Source organism: Stigmatopora argus, chromosome 20 (assembly GCF_051989625.1).
Source record: "Stigmatopora argus isolate UIUO_Sarg chromosome 20, RoL_Sarg_1.0, whole genome shotgun sequence".
NCBI lineage: Eukaryota > Metazoa > Chordata > Actinopteri > Syngnathiformes > Syngnathidae > Stigmatopora > Stigmatopora argus.
Window position 1 is genome coordinate 8,474,530 of NC_135406.1, and position 21,539 is coordinate 8,496,068.

General features: G+C 41.2%; 2 protein-coding genes and 2 non-coding genes across 4 annotated transcripts; 2 read left to right on the forward strand and 2 right to left on the reverse strand.

Moving 5' to 3' along the window:
* Window positions 1-3,648: 3,648 nt before the first annotated feature.
* LOC144066157 (uncharacterized) lies at window positions 3,649-5,083 on the reverse strand. The gene is made up of 2 exons (XM_077589503.1): window positions 4,353-5,083; window positions 3,649-4,268 (listed from the first exon to the last, which is right to left on the reverse strand). The coding sequence occupies exons 1-2, from the start codon at window positions 4,786-4,788 to the stop codon at window positions 3,649-3,651; spliced, it is 1,056 nt and encodes a 351-aa protein (XP_077445629.1). The 5' UTR covers window positions 4,789-5,083.
* A 5,172-nt stretch (window positions 5,084-10,255) lies between these two features.
* LOC144065984 (uncharacterized) lies at window positions 10,256-15,299 on the reverse strand. Its single transcript, XM_077589252.1, has 2 exons — window positions 14,898-15,299; window positions 10,256-12,540 (listed from the first exon to the last, which is right to left on the reverse strand). Exons 1-2 carry the CDS (start codon window positions 14,929-14,931, stop codon window positions 10,625-10,627), a joined length of 1,950 nt encoding a protein of 649 aa, XP_077445378.1. The 5' UTR covers window positions 14,932-15,299; the 3' UTR covers window positions 10,256-10,624.
* A 4,751-nt stretch (window positions 15,300-20,050) lies between these two features.
* Window positions 20,051-20,163, forward strand: LOC144066461 (U5 spliceosomal RNA). Its single transcript, XR_013297626.1, has one exon. It is a non-coding gene; the product is annotated as a U5 spliceosomal RNA (small nuclear RNA).
* A 682-nt stretch (window positions 20,164-20,845) lies between these two features.
* On the forward strand, window positions 20,846-21,010 carry LOC144066350 (U1 spliceosomal RNA). The gene has a single exon (XR_013297525.1). It is a non-coding gene; the product is annotated as a U1 spliceosomal RNA (small nuclear RNA).
* Window positions 21,011-21,539: the final 529 nt, after the last annotated feature.

Sequence of the window (21,539 nt, forward strand, 5' to 3'; positions counted from 1 at the left end):
GATTCGCCTAAAGACGTTTCGCCAACGGACATTTGACAGACGGACAGGTCGCCGAATGAACGTTCGTTCAAACAGCGTTTAATGATTAAATACAAATACTAGTATTTGTTAGTTTAATGATTAAATACAAATACAGTGGTACCTCGTCATACGACCGTTCGTCATACAGAATGCTCGTCTTACGGGGGAAATTTCGATCGAATAATTCGCCCGTGATGCGGTCAAAATTTCATGATGCGACCAAGCCAGGTCGCCATGGCATTTTTTTGTTTTTGCATCTCTTTCGTGTAAAAAATATGTCTACGAGCACTGGTGGGCGGACTTTGCATTTCCACACTCGTTTTCCCCCCACTTGGTCTACATTTACATACCAGGTAAACAATACGTATTACAATGGATCGGCAAAGTTTTGCTAAGAAAAGGCGACCGTTGACAATGGACATGAAACGCGAAATAATTGAAAAACATGAGCGTGGGGTACGTGTTACCGAGCTCGCTCGGCAATACGAGAGGAATACGTCAACCATATCCTCCATCCTTAAGCAGAGGGACGCAATTAAGGAGAAGAGGCCGACCAAAGGACTATCTATCATTTCCCACCGGCGCAGTGACATTCACGACGAGATGGAGAACCTTCTTTTATTGTGGATAAAAGATAAACAATTAGCAGGAGATAGCCTGGCCGAGTCTACCATTTGTGAAAAAGCCAGCCGAATTTACATAGATTTGATATCAACGAAAGGAGAGCCTTCAACAACTTCACAAACATTTAAAGCGAGTCATGGCTGGTTCGAAAAATTTAAAAAACGATCTGGAATACACTCTGTAATCCGACACGGAGAAGCGGCGAGTTGCAATTCGAAAGCTGCGGTGGAATTTATCAAGACATTTGCCTTGATTATCGCCCAGGAAAATTACACCCCCAGCAAGTTTTCAACTGCGATGAAACTGGTCTTTTTTGGAAAAAAAATGCCCAGGCGAACATTCATCGTGGCAGAAGAGAAGGCATTACCGGGACACAAACCTATGAAAGACCGCTTAACGCTAGCGTTGTGTGCTAATGCCAGCGGTGACTGTAAAATTAAGCCACTACTGGTGTACAATTTATTCAAGAAATGCTTCGATGTGACAGATGACACAGAGCTAACCCTTCGTGAATTTTGGAAAGACTTGATGAGGCAGATGTGAATGACCTAATCGCCGAGCACCACGAAGAACTCATGACACAGGATTTAATCGACCTACAGGAGCGTGAACATTTGTTGCCGGAACTTAGTAGCGAGGAGGCGGCGGAAGAGGCGGCTACAAAAGATATCAAAGACATGCTCGCGAAGTGGCAAGAGGTTTCGGATTTTATAGAAACGATTCACCCTGACAAACTGGCAAGTGGTCGCACATCATCGTATTATGATGACATTTGTATGCGACATTATCGAAATATTTTGAAGGGTAGACAAAAACAAACAACTCTTGATGCGTTCGTTTTGAAGACTTCGGCGGAGCGGCCAGGTGGTGTCAACCCGTAGAACTAAGTAAGGTAAAAAAGATTACAACTAATTTAGAATTTAGTTTTGTTTGAAGTTACATTAAAGGTTGAGTGTCTGTTTTTTTAGTTATCCAAGTTAATTTAAATTTGTTTGTTCGTTTAAGAGTGCAATGTTGCCGTGGAGAAAGTCACCCCGAACAGTCCCCCCCCCCCTCCGCCTCCGTGTGTGTTGTTCTCTCCCCTCCGCGAAATGTGTCTAATTTTACTCCTATTAAACACATTATTACTATCAAACCACTCGTTATTTATTACTTTGTTAATAGATGGTGAATTATAAGAAATAAAACATGTTTTCCAATCCAATATCCTGTTTTTGGTGTTTTCTTCAGATAGTTGGAACGAATTAATTTGTTTCCCATTCATTTCAATGGGAAACGTTCGTTCGAGTTACGAGAACCTCGTCATACGAGCTCAGTTCCGGAACGGATTAAGCTCGTATCTCGAGGTACCACTGTATACATATATATATACATACATATATATATATACATACATATATATATATACACATATATACATATATATATACATATATATATATACACATATATACATATATATATACATATATATATATACATACATATATACATACATATATATACATATATATATATATATATATATATATATATACATACATATGTATATACACATATATATATATATACATACATATATACATACATATATATATACATATATACATATATATACATACATATATACATACATATATACATACATACATATATAAATACATATATATACATACATACATAAATACATACATATATACACTATATATATATAATATCTAAAATAGTCCGGCCCACATGACATCGAGTTGGCGTTAATGGGCTTTTTGTAGTTTCCTGCAGTGATTTTTAACGCCCACCAGGTGTAAGTATTCTGCGAAGCAGTGGGTCACTGTATGGAAACGACAAGTGATGCTCATAAACCCATCACTCATAGTGAGTCAATACAATCATTACGGTATACATAAAGAGTTTTAATTCAAAACACAAAGAGCAAACTGAAAACATGAGCCAAATATAAAAAATTACACCCCCCAAAATTAAAATGAACAAAAAGCCACAGGAAGCAGTAAGCCATGGGTTAACGAGACATGGAAAACAGGTGGGTGACACACAGGGGAGGCGACCACAGGTGAAAGCAATTTACAATCACAACGATAAGTTTCAAGCCATCAATATTTTTTTCATACTAATGATTATACATAAGAATATTGAGTATTATCTGTTTATTCAACATTAAAATAAAATTTAAAAAAACAATTCACATTTGACTTCATATACCGACTGCCAGGTCTATTTACATACAGATCAAATCCGTTAGGATAAATATAAAATGGAAAACTACTCCCAAATTAACCCAAAGTAAGTTCTTATAGTTACAAAAGGAAAATAATGTAGTTTACAAAGCTAATAGAAAATTCTGAAGAATAAATGAAATAAAACAACATTTGACTTGTTTTTCTCTTTTTCAAACAGACACAAATTCACAGCAGACTAATTTTATCAACATGATTCAAAAATGACACGAGGGATTCTCATCATTTTTGCCAATTAATAGATAACATACACACACACACATTTGTGTCTTTTAAGTCTTATGAATAAATCCTTGGCAACAAACTTAGTATTATGTATTATTAAGTATTTTTAACCAACGTGTTGAACCAAAAATTGAGCAAAGAAAGGGCTTTTCGCCACTGCGGGTTGTTAAGTCTTCTTTTCAGGTTCCGTTCTGTCAAAATGTTGGAACATTAACTGCACCTGGAAAAGGTTTTTGAATTGTGTAGGTTTTTAATTGGGCTGTTGAAGCGAATCTGTGGCCAGAGACTGAGCAGGAAAACATTGTTCTCCTGTGTGGGTTAATAAGTGTTATTTTAAGCTTCTCCTTTGGGAAAATGTTCGACCACAAACTGAGCAGGAAATTGTTTTTTCACCAGTGTGGGTTCTTATGTGGGTTTTTATCGTTCCCTTATCTGTAAATGTTTTACCACAAACTGAACACGAAAATGGTTTTTCACCAGCGTGGATACTTGTTTTTGGAAATCTTGCATTTGAGGAAAGGCTTTACCGCAAACTGCACACGAGAATGGCTTTTAAACTGTGTGTTCTTGCATGACTAATTAAGCTTCCCTTCCGTGTGAATGTTTGACCACAAACTGAACACGCAAATGGTTTTTCACCTGTGTGGGTTCTTGCATGACTAATTAAGCTTCCCTTCTGTGTGAATCTTTGACCACAAACTGAACACGCAAATGGTTTTTCACCTGTGTGGGTTCTTGCATGATTAGTGAAGTGTCCCTTGTGTGTAAATGTTTTACCACAAACTGAACACGAAAATGTTTTTTCAACAGTGTGGATTCTTGTGTGTATTTTTAAGCTTCCCTTCAGTGTGAATCTTTGACCACAAACTGAACACGCAAATGGTTTTTCACCTGTGTGGGTTCTTGTGTGTTTTTTTAAGTTTTCCTTCTCTGTACATCTTTTACCACAAACTGAACACGCAAATGGTTTTTCACCTGTGTGTGTTCTTGCATGATAATTTAAACTTCCCTTGTGTGTAAATGTTTTACCACAAACTGAACACGCAAATGGTTTTTCACCTGTGTGGGTTCTTGTGTGCCTTTTTAAGTTTCGACTGTGTGTAAATCTTTTACCACAAACTGAACACGAAAATGGTTTTTCACCTGTGTGGGTTCTTGTGTGGCTTTTTAAGTTTCGCCTGTGTGTAAATCTTTTACCACAAACTGAACACGAAAATGGTTTTTCACCAGTGTGGATTCTTGTGTGTCTTTTGAAGTTTCCCTTCTCTGTAAATCTTTGACCACAAACTGAACACGAAAATGGTTTTTCACCAGTGTGTGTTCTTGCATGACTAATTAAGCTTCCCTTCCGTGTGAATCTTTGACCACAAACTGAACACGCAAATGGTTTTTCACCTGTGTGGGTTCTTGCGTGATTAGTGAAGTGTCCCTTGTGTGTAAATGTTTTACCACAAACTGAACACGAAAATGTTTTTTCACCAGTGTGGATTCTTGTGTGTATTTTTAAGCTTCCCTTCAGTGTGAATCTTTGACCACAAACTGAACACGCAAATGGTTTTTCACCTGTGTGTGTTCTTGCATGTTTATTTAAGTTTCCCTTGTGTGTAAATGTTTTACCACAAACTGTACATGATAAGGGTTTCTCCCCAGTGTGGCTCCTCATATGTGTTTTCAAAGTAGACTTTTTCCCAAAGGTTTTTCCACACTGAGAGCATTTCCAGAGTTTGCCGTCCTTAAGACCTTCATTGTCATAAAGCAAGTCTTCGCTTTCTGTTAACGGAGCAATTAAATTGTCTGCTTGCCCTTCTGCTGAGGTGCCGTTCGGAGTCTCCGCCCCTCTGCCGGCCACGCCCACATCATGTTCACTCTTGAAAGGCTCACCAGTTGACACGGTGACATCTTCCTCCTTTTTGATTTGCTGTTGAGGGAACTCTGGCTCCTCTTTAATTTGGGGTGATGTTAAGGTGTGTGCAGGCTCCGCCCCTCTGCTGGTCACGCCCAGATCCTCTTCCCTCTTCAGGATTTCACCAAGTGACCAGGTGACATCATCTTCCTCCTTCTTGATTGGAAGTCGCTCGTCTCTCATTTGTTGTTGAGGGAACTCTGGCTCCTCCCCTTTGATTTGGGGGAGCTCAAGTTCCTTTTTAAGGCCAACAGACTCTTTCCCATCAGGACCAAGATATTCTCTGAAACCTGCAAAGACACGAAAATAAATGATATGTTTCATAATCTGTCTATCCAAAGAGAAGTCCTTTAGGTTAGACTAGGAATGTAAAGTCTTATACTTATATCGGCGGTGGTTAGGCTCGTAACATGACATTAACTTGAAATTCAACTGAAATCAACTCAAATGACTATACACACCCACACATATTTGACCACCCGGAACCATCTCAATAAGCTCGTACAAACGCTCCCCTACTTACGAACGAGTTAGGTTCCGAGCGATTGTTCATAAGTTGAATTTGTTTGTAAGTTGATTCAGTGCTATATTTTGTTTTATAATTTATGTTTAAGGCCTATATAAGTATATTGAAGGTTTATATAAGTGCATTTGTATGTTTAAGGCTTCTCTAAGTAACACACATTGGTTTGTACTGAAAAAAAACATTTAATAAAATGGAGAGAATACATACAGTACTGTATACATACATTAGAGAGAGAGATATTTACTAGAAACTGGCAGAAAGAAGCGATCTAACAACGATTGCACAGTTTTCTTCCTTTTTTCATCATAAATGATGCGGTAGCACTGTATGGCATCATTCAATTGATTTGCAAACTTTGTGCAACGTTCAATATTTGGGTCCTGCCGCTCGATCTTTCTGTTGTATGCCTGTGAAACGCTCACCACTCTCGCCCGCATCAAGCTTCGTTATTATTGCCACTCGTTTCAAATGAAATGGCTTGCATCTTCCTTGCAACTCCCTCAATAGAAGCATTTCGCTTTTTACCAACCATATTCAATAATGGATGCACGAGATATTTAATGATACAAATGAAAAAGGTTCTTTGCCCACTGGAGATACGTTCACGCACGTCCGCATTGCAACGAAGAAGGTAGATGCTGGGTGAGCTGAGCCCTCACAGCGCCAGGCGTCGGTATTAGCGGCGGAAAGAAGTACTACTCGGAAAAAAATACAAAATTGGACTTACGAACATTTTTTGACTTAAACGCAATTTGCAGACATGTTCGTATGTACCGTTGTTCGTAAGTTGAATGTTCGTAAGTAGGGGAGCGTCTGTATCTCCAATTTGTCAAATTTCTCAAGGAAAAAAAAAGCTCCGAATTTACCTCGTATCTCAAATTTCCCGTAAAATGGGACACCCGTATGTCAACGTATTCCTGTAATATGCTGGCTGCCACAGCAAATGTTTAGTTAACAAGGAATAATTATAGCACTTGCGGGTGACCCGCATTGTAATCAACAGTTTGAGGAAAACAGAGTTCACCTTCAAAATTAAAGTACAATTAAGAGCACACCTACACATTTCAATGTATAAAAATGTGTTGTTTTATTAAACCCAAAGGATTATTTAATCTCATCTCATTTTCTGAACAGCTTTATCCTCATCAGAGTCGTGTGGGGGGGGGAGCTGGAGCCTATCCCAGCTGACTTTGGGCCAGAGGGGGGGCACCCTGAATTGTTGGCCAGCCAATCGCAGGGCACAACAAGACAGACAACCATTCACGCTCGCACTCATACCTAGGAGCAATTTAGTGTCCAATCAGCCTACCATGTCTTTACAATGTGGGAGGAAGCCGGAGTACCTGGAGAAAACCCACACGCGTCAAAATAAAAAGGTAATTTTTTTTGAAAAAAAAGCCTTTCTATAAATGGTCATTTTTTAAAGAAACTGATACTTTACTTTACATGGTCTTTTTTAGTATTAAAAAAGCCTTACTATGCAAGTCTTTGGAGTGTGGGAGGAAACCGGAGTACCTGGAGCAGGGGTCTCGAACTCAATTTACCTGGGGGCCGCTAGAGGCCGAGTCTGGGTGAGACTGGGCCGCATCAGGATTTCCACAAGAAAAGCACTGATAAAACATTCCAACGTTATCAAATATCTTTATTTTTTAACAAAAAATAATGAATTAAATAAATTAACTTAAAGATGAATAAAAAATAAATCAATCAGTAATACAAAACCAAATAATACTAATGAGCATACAGTAGATATATACTGGCTGGCTAAGTAGAGAAAATGAATTATTTTTATTTCGTTTCAAATGTCTGTATTAACAGCTCTTTAACCTTTAACTTTCTGAACTTGAATGCAACATTGAACATGAAATATTCTGAACTCGGCTTCTCTTGCCTACTCCTTGCTGCTAGAGACCTGGCAGCGCTTCTTCTCACATAGTCACATTTGGCTTGAGGGAGGAAGCAGTGGAGACCCTCAGTAGAGCTTGAAGATGCTCATCAGTAAGTCTGGACCTGTACTTGGACTTATTGAAGTTCAAGGTGGAGAAGAGCTTCTCACACAAGTATGTGCTCCCAAAAAGGCACATGGTCCGCTTGAACATTCGGGAAAGTTCAGGGAAGCTGGGGGTCAACTCCCTCAAAAATTGCCCAAGCTTGTCTGCTTCTCCACTCACCTCCCTGAACTTGGCTTTGAGTGCAGAGTTGCACTGCAGGTCAATGAGCTCCATTTGAAGCTCAGGAGTGGCATCTTGCACATCAAAGGAGAAGGGGTCCGCAAAAATTTGAAATGTGGCTTTGTGTGTCTTGAAGTCTGCAAATCTGTGATCAAATTCCTCCTGTAGCTTCGAAATGGCCTCAACATACTTCTCACCACTGAATGGTGTGCCTGCATCCACGAGAGCCTTGCATGCTGGGAAATGGCAAAGGTTTGTCTGCGAGAGCTGGGCTTTCCATAACACAAGTTTAGTGCAGAATGCTCTCACGTTGTCATAGGCAGCACTGACAAGTTGCCCCTGGCCTTGTAGCTTCTTGTTCAGTACATTAAGTTCATGTGTGATATCAACAAGAAAAGCCAAGTCCATGAGCCATTTGGGAAGACAGCACAGGATCAATCAACTCACAAACGGCGTAGCTAGCTTTGACTGCTGCATTACTGTCTTTGGTAGCCTTCTTGAAGAGATCCTGTTGCCTCAGAAGACGTGTTTTAAGACTGGCAACCTGGTTGGCTCTCTCATCTCCCTGGTATTTTTCGTACTCCTCAGCATGTCTCGTAGTACAATTACGTTTCAAATTGTATTCCTTGTGCACCGCAACTTTTTCAGTGTAAATGAGACACGTCGGGGTGCCCCTGTGTTCAACAAATAAATATTGCACTCCCCACTTTTCTTGAAACTGTCTGTGCTCATCACCGACCTTTCTCTTCACGGCAGGCTTTGAAAGAGACATCTCTGGGGCTCTGTAATATGTTTTTCCACTTGGAATGAGTCTCGGGTTGATCTTTCACATTCAGTCGCGCGGGTTTGTGGCGCATGTGCACTTTCGCTCTCCGTTTCAATCGCGGAGATGGCTACAGACACTGACACAGGCTGGATCACGGATCATAGCGCCTCATTCAGTTCTATGCTGAGAGCAGCGGAGGAGTGTGCGCGCCGAGCGGAGTGATCGGCCTCACGGCTTCTCCTCCGCCCAGCTGATTGGAGGAATGAATGAGTGAGTGAGCGAGGCACTGGACAGCCCGGCCGATGTCCCGCCCTCCAGAGCCGTATACCTCACCGTGATTGGTTCATTCAGCTCCTAACCAAAGTTCCCTCTAATTTTTTGTTGGTCTGAGCAGAAAGACAACCTCCCTGAGCGCACTGAGTACCAGTGTGAGCGACATCATCGGTACTCGGATGATTCGCCTAAAGACGTTTCGCCGACGGACGTTTGACAGACGGGCAGGTCGCCGAATGGACGTTCCACCGAACGTTCATTCGGCCGAACGGGGGTTTCGCCGAAACGGGATTCGAACGCTCGCCCCGCCGGATCGTGTGTGTACAAGTTTTTCAACCTCGGCCCGCGGGCCATATACGGCCCGTTAGGATTTTTAATCCGGCCCGCCGCCGGTGTTGTCCAAATTATAGTAAAAATCAATGTTCATCTACCATCAATGGCAGTCCGGGAATAAGCACTCTTGGGCAGGCAGATGTAGCAGAACCGAGCCGTAAAATGACAGCAATCGGGTCAAATCCATCCTAAAACAGCATTTAATGATTAAATACAAATACTGGATGATATCGCGATGGAGGCAAAAAAACGTCTATAGACGTCCATTCGCCAAACGGCACAGAATGCTCTCAAATTCGGTCAAATCCAGCTGAAAACAGCGTTTAATTATTAAATACAAATACTAGTATTTGTATTTAATCATTAAACTAACAAATACTAGTACGACCTGTCCGTCTGTCAAACGTCCGTCGGCGAAACGTCTTTAGGCGAATCATCCGGTCACGACATCATCATTGCTCGCTATCGGCACACCAGTATCACACCTGCCACAAGCAGGTGCATGTCAATGTTCCCTCTAATTTTTCATGTAAAACATGCTGTAAAACAAGAAAAACATGAGTGGACAGAGCTACTGCCACTGGCTGCCACTTAAACGGCGCCATCATGGGGAAAGGGGTAAAAAAAAAAAAAAAACATCAAAAAAATAAATAAATCGATCTTTCATATTAAGACGGGGGCCGCAAATTATCGTCCCGAGGGTCGCAGTTGGCCCGCGGGCCGCAAGTTTGAGACCCCTGCTTTACAGCAATTAAGCCATATAAAATGCATGCTAATCAAGAACTCCAAATTCATTCAATAATGTGAATAATACCCCAATCTAGTAGTCTTTTGCAAACATTTAACATTACATTCCCTTTGTAGTTTGTCTATCATCTCCTATAAAACTTTCTTACTCAATGTTTTTCCAAGTTACACATAAAATAAAAATCTACCAATAATCCCCTTCAACATCAAAAAGATAAAAACAATTTACCGTTAATTACAGACATGAAATTACCGTATTTTCACACCTGTAGAAAGAAAACAATCTTTTGTATCATAATTTGTCAAATTGTTCAAATTAATGTATTCATTAAATCTGAGCAAATAACGCTTCACTTTTTTGTTACCTTTGAATTTGGAAGGCTGATTTTGTCAACAAAAAGACCCAAAAAGTTTTTTTCACCAAAAAGAGAGCTTTATTGAAACTGCCAAAAAGATGACACGTTAAATTACAGATTAAAAAGTGTAAACAAGACTTTCAGAATGCAAAATACAATTACACTTCGATTACAATAATCTTTCATACAGAATTTGAAAAAGCAAGCAAAGCCGTGATTGGCCCCTGCTTATTACAACACATTTGCGTCTTTTAAGTCTATACTTACGACAAAATCTCTGGCAAGAAGCTGAGCAGGAAAAAGGTTTCTGACGTGTGGGTAATTGTGTTTTTAAGATATTCCTTCCACAAATCGAGCAAAAAAAGGGCTTTTCTCCTCTGCGGGTTGTTAAGTCTTCTTTTCAGGTTTTTCAATTGTGTAGCTTTTAATTGGGCTGTTGTAGCGAATTTGTGGCCACCGACTGAGCAGGAAAACATTGTTCCCCAGTGTGGGTTATTAAGTGTTCTTTTAAGCTTCTCTTATGGGAAAATGTTCGACCACAAACTGAGCAGGAAAATGTTTCTTTGCCAGTGTGGGTTCTTGTGTGTGTTTGTAAAGCTGGCTTATGAGAAAAGGCTTTACCGCAAACTGAGCAGGAAAATGGTTTTTCGCCAGTGTGGGTTCTTGTGTGGTCTTCTAAGTGGTGCTTTTGAGAAAAGGCTTTACCGCAAACTGAACACGAAAATGGTTTTTCACCAGTGTGGGTTCTTATGTGGATTTTTAAGGATTCATTTTGAGAAAAGGCTTTACCGCAAACTGAGCAGGAAAATGGTTTTTCGCCAGTGTGGGTTCTTGTGTGTTCTTCTAAGTGGTGCTTTAGAGAAAAGGCTTTACCGCAAACTGAACACGAAAATGGTTTTTCACCAGTGTGGGTTCTTATGTGGATTTTTAAGGATTCATTTTGAGAAAAGGCTTTACCGCAAACTGAACACGAAAATGGTTTTTCACCAGTGTGGGTTCTTATGTGGATTTTTAAGGATTCATTGTTAGAAAAGGCTTTACCGCAAACTGAACACGAAAATGGTTTCTCACCAGTGTGGGTTCTTGTGTGTTTTTTTAAATTTCTCTTGCCTGTAAATGTTTTACCACAAACTGAACATGAAAATGGTTTTTCACCAGTGTGGGTTCTTGCATGACTAATTAAGTCTCCCTTCCGTGTGAATCTTTGACCACAAACTGAACACGAAAATGGTTTTTCACCAGTGTGGGTTCTTAAGTGGATTTTTAAGGATTCATTGTTAGAAAAGGCTTTACCGCAAACTGAACACGAAAATGGTTTTTCACCTGTGTGTGTTCTTGCATGACTAATTAAGTGTCCCTTCTGTGTGAATGTTTGACCACAAACTGAACACGAAAATGGTTTTTCACCAGTGTGGGTTCTTGTGTGTATTTTTACACTTCCCTTCTCTGTAAATGTTTTACCACAAACTGAACACGAAAATGGCTTTTCACCAGTGTAGGTTCTTGCATGACTAATTAAGTGTCCCTTCTGTGTGAATGTTTGACCGCAAACTGTACATGATAAGGGTTTCTCCCCAGTGTGGCTCCTCATATATGTTTTCAAAGAAGACTTTTTCCCAAAAGTTTTCCCACACTGAAAGCATTTGCAGAGTTTGTCACCACTGGGATTTTTCTTAACATCTTCAACATCATCATCGTCAAAAAGCAAGTCGTTGCCATCTGATAAAGGAGCAATTAAATTTTCTGCTCGCCATCCTTCTGTTGAGCTGCCGCTCAGAAGCTCCACCCCTCTGTTGGCCACGCCCAGATCATCTTCACTCTTGAAAGGCTCACCAGTTGACCATTTGACACATTCCCCGTTTTTGATTGGAGGTTGCTCTTCTCTTTTGCACTGTTGAGAGAACTCTGGCTCCTCCTCTTTAATTTGGGGCCATGCTGAGGCATTTGCAGGCTCCTCCCCTCCGCTGGCCACGCCCAGAGCATCTTCACTCTTGAAAGGCTCACCAGTTGACCATTTGACACATTCCTCATTTTTGATTGAAGGTTGCTCTTCTTTTTTGCACTGTTGAGAGAACTCTGGCTCCTTCTCTTTAATTGGGGGCCATGTTGTGGTGTTTGCAGGCTCCACTCCTCCGCTGGCCACGCCCAGAACATCTTCCCTCTTCACAAACTCACTAAGTGACCAGGTGAAATGATCTTCCTCCCTTTTGATCGGAAGTTGCTCGTCTCCCATTTGTTGTTGAGGGAACTCTGGCTCCTCCTCTTTGATTTGGGGGAGCTCAACTTCCCCTTCAAGGTCAACAGACTCCATCCCATCAGCACCAAGATCATTTCTGAAACCTGCAAAGAGACAAAGATATGCGTGTACATACACAATGAATGGTGCTGCAACAGTAAGATCATTAACACTCACTGCTCCCCGGATTTAGAGCTCTTGGCAGTACGGTGCAGAACCCTCTATCTACCTAGAGAGCTAACGATTGTCATTGTAATGGCTGTTTACATCCCACCGGATGCTAACGTTAGCACGACACTTAGCATCCTGCTAGCGGCTGTAAACAAACAGCAGCTTGACCACCCCAATGGAGTCGTTATTGTCACTGGTGACTTCAACAAAGCATGTTTGAAGACTGTTCTGCCTAAGTTTATCCAGTACGTGAAGCGTCACACCAGAGGAGATAAAACTCTAGACCACGTGTCAAACCGATTCCGCCGAGGGCCGCGGTGGGTCCTGGTTTTTGTTCCAACCGATCCAATGCCGACATTTTAACCAATCAGGTGTCTTCTAAAAAAAGTAGCACCTGACTTTAATTAACTGATTACACTTGCAAAAGGTATCCTCTTGTTGAGTTGGAATGAAAACCTGCACCCACTGCGTCCCTTTGAGGACCGGTTTGACACCCCTGCTCTAGACCATGTTTATTCTAATATCAAACATGCTTATAGAGCCACACCCCTCCCTCACCTAGCTAGATCAGACCATCTCTGCCTGTCCCTCACCCCCACCAGTTTGCTTATAGAGCAAACAGGTCCACTGAGGATGCTATCGCCATTGCTTTACACACAGCACTGAGCCACCTGGAGCACCATGGGAACCACGTGAGGAAGCTTTTCATTGACTATAGCTCAGCCTTCAACACTATAATACCGGACATTCTGGCTGACAAACTCTCCCACCTTGGACTATCCTCTTCCATCTGCTGCTGGATAAAGAACTTCTTAGACCTGGTCCCCACCTCTCTTTCTCCATTACACTGAGCACTGGCTCCCCTCAACTGAGTCCTCTTCTGTACTCCCTGTAAACATACGACTGTACACCAACCCACCAGTCTAACTCCATCATAAAATTTGCCGATGACACCACTGTGGTTGGACTCATCTCAGGAGGGGATGAGTCGGCCTACAGAGATGAAGTCAACAAACTGTCTTTGTGGTGCTCGGTAAACAATCTCACACTGAACACCACGAAAACTAAAGAAATAATCCTGGACTTTTGCAAACACAGCACAGATCTGGTCCAGTCCTTTAACTTCCTGGGGGTCCACGTGACGGATAAGCTCTCCTGGTCTACATACACCACGGCAGTAGTGAAGAAGGCCCAGAAACGACTCCATTTCCTCAGGGTACTCAGGAGGAACAACTTGGACACTAAACTTCTGGTGACCTTCTCTTGAGCCACTGTGGAGAGCATACTGCATTACAGTGTGGTACGCTGGAAGCACGGCAGCAGACAAAAACGCCATGCAGAGAGTGATTAACACTGCCCAGAGGATCGTCGGCTGCTCTCTGCCCTCACTGGAAGACATTGCCAGCCCTCGTTACCTCAGCAGAGCAGGAACATTGCCGGGGACCCATACCACCCTGGTCACAACCTGTTCCAGCTGCTGCCCTCTGGCAGACGCTACAGGTCTCACACAGTACGTACAAATAGGCTTAAGGACAGTTTTTTTCCAACAGCCATCAGGACTCTGAACTTGCGGTAGCACGACACACAATCCCTTCTGTGTAATAACTTTGGGGTGAGGTAACATGAAGGACGTTGGGCGGCGATCTGCCTCCTACTGGCTGACTGAAGGTAAGTGATCCGTTTTTTTTTCTTTGTTGGCATCTGCGAGGCAAACTTTGTCTGCAGTCGCCGGGATTTGGTTGCGCTTGAGGGGTGATGCGATGTATCCATCACGGCAGAATGCCAACGAGTCTGAAATTATCACTTATTTGGGCCTTTTGCCGGGAAAGCGCACCTTGTGGAGAAGCACTACCAATTTCGTCATAAGCAGCAGGGTATGATGCCAATTAGGCTTTTGTTGAGTCAATGATGATGACAAAGCCTATGTCCGATTATTATTATTATGATGATACAATTTGAAAGAAGACAGAAGTTTCTTTTTTTTTTAAATTGGAGTGTGTATTTGAGAAATTTGTAAATTGGGGTTCGGCTGGGTGGATGGGGGTTTATTTTGTTTCATGAATTTTTGGACCAATAGACGCAGTCAACGTCTTCACACATGCAAAATATTGTAATCCACGGGTAGTATTCCCAACTGCAGGCTTTTAAAAATGGAATTGGGAGATGATAAAATGTACACATACCCAAATAGTCTCACATACATTGCAACATCAATAGAATAACATTTGGACACGGAAATTATAAATCACGCTGTGTACTGTAAACAAATGCTCATCAAAAGTGAACCCACCTTCTAGTCTGTGAAGAATAACTTTTGCTTGCATTAATTTGCATTCAATGGGGTGGCGGTGACATGTAAGGTCCTCTTTTACGTCAAAAAGTTCCTCCTGGAACTTTGTTGTTGTTTTATGGCAGCCATTTCGCACACTTGAATTCGGCTTTTTTGACGACGTGTTGATGGAGACGCTTGTTTTTTTTTATAGCAGCTAGCTAGCGAAGCTAAGCTAAATAAAGTCGCACAGTTTTAAGATGGATGACTGATGTTGAATCCGTATAGTGAATAATGCTAGAAACATCGTCAATACTTCAGTTTAGTTAAGTGACTGATATTAAAAGACAAATTAGACGGGCAAAAAGTCAAATATTCGCAGACTAAGCGCTCCCTATTCGGCCATCTTTATTTTTTTTGCCCTTGCATTTCCTGTCAGGGGTGCATGATGGGAAAGACAGTTTCCCGTAATGCCAACCTTCCGTTCAAAATAAGATGTTTCATGTATGTATATTATTGAATCTATATTTGAAAGTTTGGGGGGGAAATCAATAATGGGAGACATTTTTTTCGGAATCGCTGCTTTTTGTCGATATGTTGTGTTCTTTTTTAACGGAAATAAAAAAGTGTGTTATTATCATTCCTAAGGTTCATTCAAACTTTCTATTTGTAAATTGATCTATGATGTATGTTGCAGTCCACGAGTATCAAACCCCTGTTAATATATATTGTTTGGCTTCACGTATTTTTCTTATAAATATGAAAACATGCTTTAATATGAATAGAATAGTACGTATAACTAAGTGGCATATTCATTAATCCCAATTCTCGTATCATCAATTTGCTTTTTGTATATTTAAATTTTAATACTGTTAAACCTGGCAAAAACTTTGACTTGTGTCTCTAAATATTTTAACAATTTATACCCGAATGGCATTTATAAATTAAATAATATCATTATTATCTTGGTTGTATTGATTGTATGAGGTTTTTAAAACGAAATGACTAAAAAAGATCAGTTGGTTATCATTTTTCCATTGGAGAAATGGTTTATAATTCACACATTTCCACAATATGTTTCGTATTTCTATTCTTTTTTTCCTTTCTCTTTTTTTATGTTTTTCCCGTCTGAAGGCAAAATCTTCGCCGCTTGTATATGACGTCATCGCCACTGGCTGTTACAGATTATAGTACTGTACAGTGGTACCTCGTCACACGACCGCTCGTGATACAATATTCTCGTTTTACGACGGAAATTTCGATCGAATAATTCGCCCGTCATGCGATCAAAATTTCGTGATGCGACCAAGCCAGGTGGCCATGGCACTGTCTTTTTTGCATATCTTTCGTGTATAACAATATTTACGAGCACCGAATGAGTTATTCAGACCAGGAAACGCACAACGCGCATGCGCGGGGAAAAGAGGGCTTTCTGGGTAATTAAGTATACTCGTGCACACAACGCCGACAGGCAATGGCACTCTTTCTCAGAATAAAACTTTACTCACAATCAATACGTGGGTAAGCTCAGCTGCTGCATTTCCTGTTATTTTTTATCTAATACGAGGAGTATTATATTACTTCTCGTTCGCTGCTCATAAGTACATCAGGGGCACTGGCTCGCAACTCCCCGCAATAGCATCCCCGGAGCAACTCTATCATAGGGGCCGTTTGAGGGGATGCAAACACAGATGCTACAAGCTAAAAGGGAGCCGCTAGCCAGCCCCCCCGAAGCTCCCATGAGCTGCGGAGCGATCGCTGATAAAAGACTGCTGCTCGTTGGCAAGTGGTGGTGCGTTATCCGATTGTGAGGACATTTGTGTGCATCATTTTCGGAATGTTTTGAAGGGAATAGTACAACAGCAAACAGCCCATCAATAACGAACGTGGGGTGGAGTGTTTGTTCCGTTTATGTTGTTTGCGTTGTGTGGGAAAAAAAAACGAAGCCCCCCGCCCCTTTTGTGCCTAATGTTCGGGGATTTGGCAAAGAACTGGGAAATTTTCCGTGCTGAATTTGAGGACACTGTGTTAGCCACAGGGCTAAACGAGAAATCCACGCCCACGGAGGGGTTAGGCAGTAGCCCCGCCCAGCGCTTAATGTCAAAGAGGCTGAAATCCTCTCTACCAGTTGCAGACAGCCTACTGCAACCACATGTGGTGGTCGGAGTGACTGGCAAGTTGGCGTGGAAACGGCGGACTGCGAAATCGACTTACGACAGATCCGCCAAAGACCTCCCAAAGCCAAATGTGGGAGATCAGATCAGAATGAAGCCGCTTCCGGGTGACCGTACGGGTAGATGGCAATTGGGCCAATGCATTCAGAAGGTTGCTCCTCGCTCATTCGTGGTGGATGTTCACGGCACTCTCTACAGGCGCAACCGCGTGGATCTACGAGTGGCAGAGCGCTCAGCGGAAATAAAGGGTCTGAAACAGTGAAGTCTGGAATGTGACTGGGACATCAACCCAGGCAGAGACTGCCCATGGGTCAGGCCATGGGGAAATTGCACAGTGCAGAAAGCCCAAGCGCCCCAAGCAGTCTGGCTCCTCGCAGCGCGTCTACACCGGCACCAGAGGACAATGCCAGACACCGGAGAGACGCAGCAACTCACCAGGCCAGGCAGTCTACACACGTTGTGGCCGCCTCTCACGGCCACCGCCTAAACTGAATTGGTGATCGTAGAAGAGCATACATGAAAACAAGGGTTCGACTAGGGTGTAGGCTGCACACTGCCCTTACTAAGCCCAGACCCACGCATACATAGACAATGACAGCACACACACACGAAGAAGTTGCACAAGAGACTTTTGGTTTGTTGTCAGATTGTTGAAGAAAAAAAAGAGAGGAAAAAATGTGTCATTTTGTTAGTACAAGGGTTAATGTCAGGAATAAGCATAATACAAGAATAGTTTATGTTCAGAACAATATGTCATGGTGGGCAGCAATGTTTAATGTGAATAAAAGGTTACTATAAAGTTACAGAACAGTAATCTAAAGGAAGGAAGATGTTACAGATTATAGTAATGAATATTGAGCAGTTAGCGACATCTAGTGGTTCATCATTGTAGCAGGTTCTCAGTTCTACCCATAATGCTATGCGCTGTCCTGCTTCGATTCATTCAATAAAGTCACGATCAGAAACAACAATGCCACCCCGTTAAATATTTCATTATGAAATATTAATTGTGTAACGTAAAGTATATATCTGTCTATTATGCACTAATGATCGTCAAAAGTGAACGTACCTTCGAGTTTGTGAAGAATAACTTTAGCTTGCATCATTTTGCAAACAATAGAATGTTGATGACATGAGAGATCCTCTTTCACGCCATAAAGTTCCTTCTGAAACTTTGCCGCAACCGGCGTCGTTCTCCCAGACATTTTTCACACTTTTTTTTCTGTTCGCTTGACGACGTACTGATGCAGACGACGTGTTCCTTTGTTAGCTGCCAGCTAGGCTAGGCTAAAGTACGACTCCCAAAACGGATTGAAGACAAACGGACTGACGTTCGAGTCCACAAACTATTTAATGTTGAGCATGTTGTCGATGTTTCGTTTAATTTAAGTTAAATTAAATTGAGGAGAAACAAGAGGCGCACAAACAAAAAGTTAAAACCCTAGCCATGCAGAAATGAACGCCCGAATCCCTTCTTCTTCTTCTTTCGCTTGAGGTTTTACGGTTGTTGGCAGCCAACGTACTGTAGAATTATCGCCCCCTACTGTCTCATTACCTCAAATTGCCAAGTTCTCAATTCAGATTTTAGACAGAGGGGGCGATAATGTTAAATTTGGTGTCTTAATGCCACAGCGTGAAGAGAGCAGCTCGAAGTCCAGTTCTTGTCTAGCTAGCCGTGACACTAAATCGAAAAGCTACATTTTGAGCAAAAGTTAGACAATTTTAAGGACATTTGCTTTAAATGTTACATTGTGTTTGATCTTATTGCAAGTAACAAATAACACATTTTAATATTTAAATATAAGGGTTTATAAGGTTATTTCACAATTTAGAACTACACAATCCCTCATTCAGCCTCATTCAAGGTAGTGTGGACACGCGGTCCACGCCGCTGGATATAAGTTTCAGTCTCTCAGGAGCATGGGTTCAAAACCCACCACTGCCAATAATACATGGGCTATTTATGGTTCTTTTGTTGGAGTGCTTATGGCTCTTCACTAACCTGTAAGATAAAATGTGAAACCACTGGTGAGAGAGCTGAGTCCCGAACACACTAATAGGAGTGTCACGTTTGCACACCACTCTGTCACTGACGCTACCTCTAGCTTCGCTTTAATCATAATGATTTTTTTACGAGACTCCTTTTTGCATATCAACGGCGTAACAATGTTATTAAAGAACAGAGAATTTTTGTATTTTAAAAGTGTAGGAATGTTAAAATAAATGCAGACATTTTCAGGTATGCGGCCCATTGGGGCGAGTGATTAGCGTCGCGGCCTCAAAGCTCTGGGGTTGTGGGTTAAATTTTTTAACTTAAAATCCAGCGTGGGTTTGAGTGTGCATTGTTGTCCGTCTCCTTGTGCCCTGCGATTGGCTGGCCCCCGATTCAGGGTGTCCCCCGTCTCTGGCCCGGAGACAGCTGGGATTGGCTCCAGCACCCCCCGCAACCGAGATGAGATGAGTTTCTCTCTTATCACACTAAACGTGTATCATTGTAGTTTGATGTATACGTAAATGTTGACCATATACTAAATTGTATTTTAGAATTAGGGGATGGAATAGGACCTTGCTCCTTCCACTCTATGCATCAATCTGTTATTGCAGTATCTCCAAGAAAGGTGCACCACTCGCTCTTTATCAAAAATACATTTACTACTTACTCTTGGAATTCCTAACTTAATGATTGAAATGACAGAAGCAAACCTGAAATTTAATATATTAATCATGCGGATGAGGGGAGATTTAAATTAACAAATTAAAGCCTTTCTTTTGTAACAATATCCAAGTAAAACATGACTGTATAAACATTCACATCTTATATAATAATATATAGGTTTGACAATTATCATTTTTGCCAGTACAGCTAGTTTAAATGCCTGCTCAGCATCGAGGTGCCACTCTTTTTGGTGTAGTATGAAAGCAAAGGGCCACATTGACTACATTCAGCGAAACCAACGCAATTTTCTGTAGCATATTCAACAATCAATTTGAAGCTTTTCCACATGCTGTTTCTCTTCTAATCTCATTAATCTTTTGCCTTTCACTAAAGACTTTCGTGGAGAGGAACAATAAGAGTTTTAATCAAATTTTGGATGCTCTGCACTAACAGAGCCTCCCCTCTCTGTCGATGGTAAATATGAACTTTCTACTTATCTGAAACTTAAAGTTAATTCAGGCAATATTCCCCCTTGAATTTTTATAGACTATTTATGTCCTTAAGCATCTCACCTTGTTCAATCAAATATTTGATGTTCTGTGCTACCAGAGCTGTCCCTCTCTGTCAAAATTAAATATGGAATTGCTATTGATATGGCGCAATGGTATTTCACAATTTCAATGCTTGGATTTATACATACTGTTTACATCCTCAAACATTTGACTTTGTTAATTGAAGTAGTGATAAAGTAAAATGTATTATGTCAATTGATTAATCAACTAACACTCATTGCTGACAAACCCACTGCTTAATTCATGAATGTTTTAACTTATATTACTGTGAAGAGGCGGTTTTTATGTAGAAAGCTTCAGATGTTCGTTTCCCTTTTTTAACTCTGGATTTAAAAAAACTTACTATTTGGTTTTTAATTCTTCGAAGCATCATTTTGTTAGAGATTATAAAAATGTTATTTGTAGAGAAGTGCTATTTTGTTCGACTTGTATTTTAATTTGTGCCTTTGTTCACTTTTTTTGTGCGCGTGCATGCGCGGGTGTGTTTTATTACGGTGTAGTAAACGGGCACGTGACTGAAGATGGCGAGCACGTGAAAGAAGAGGGTGCTGCAGCCAGGGACAACTCATACTTACCTGGCCGGGGAGATACCATGATCAAGAAGGTGGTTAACCCAGGGTGAGGCCCAGCCATTGCACTCTTGGTTGTGCTGACCTCTGTGAATTCTTCAAATATGTGAATCTCGACTGGATAATTTCTGATAGTGGGGGACTGCGTTTGCGCTCTGCCCTGATTTGTTGTCAAAAAATAACATTCAAGCAACTGACCAAACTTTTAAATAATTCAATATGGTTAAATCCCAGAGATTCAGCAACCTCGTCGTATCAAACTCTCCGGAGGCTACGTTGGAGCTGCAGGTAAATGCAATTGAAAAGCGTCCGATAAAATAGGTGAAAAAATCATTTGAAAAAGGAAACAAAAAGCCTGATAAAAAAAACACAGATACACTAGTCACCAAAATGGCAGACACAATTTAACGAGTGTCCATCAAGAGAATGTGGACAAAAGCATGAATCGGCACGGGATTACCATTCTTGTAGTATTACTCCCACTATATTAAATTTAACATTTTAAACAAAGGCAAAACCAAAATATTTCATCGCATTTCATCCTGATTTCGTTTTAATGGTCAAGATGCTTATGTGAAACAAAATCAGCATATTCATTGGCCCAGCATGACTCTACGATTTTTTAATTATGCTTTTTAATAAGAACTAGTGCTAAGAAAGGCAGTACATGTCTCTTAAGATCATTCGTCCCC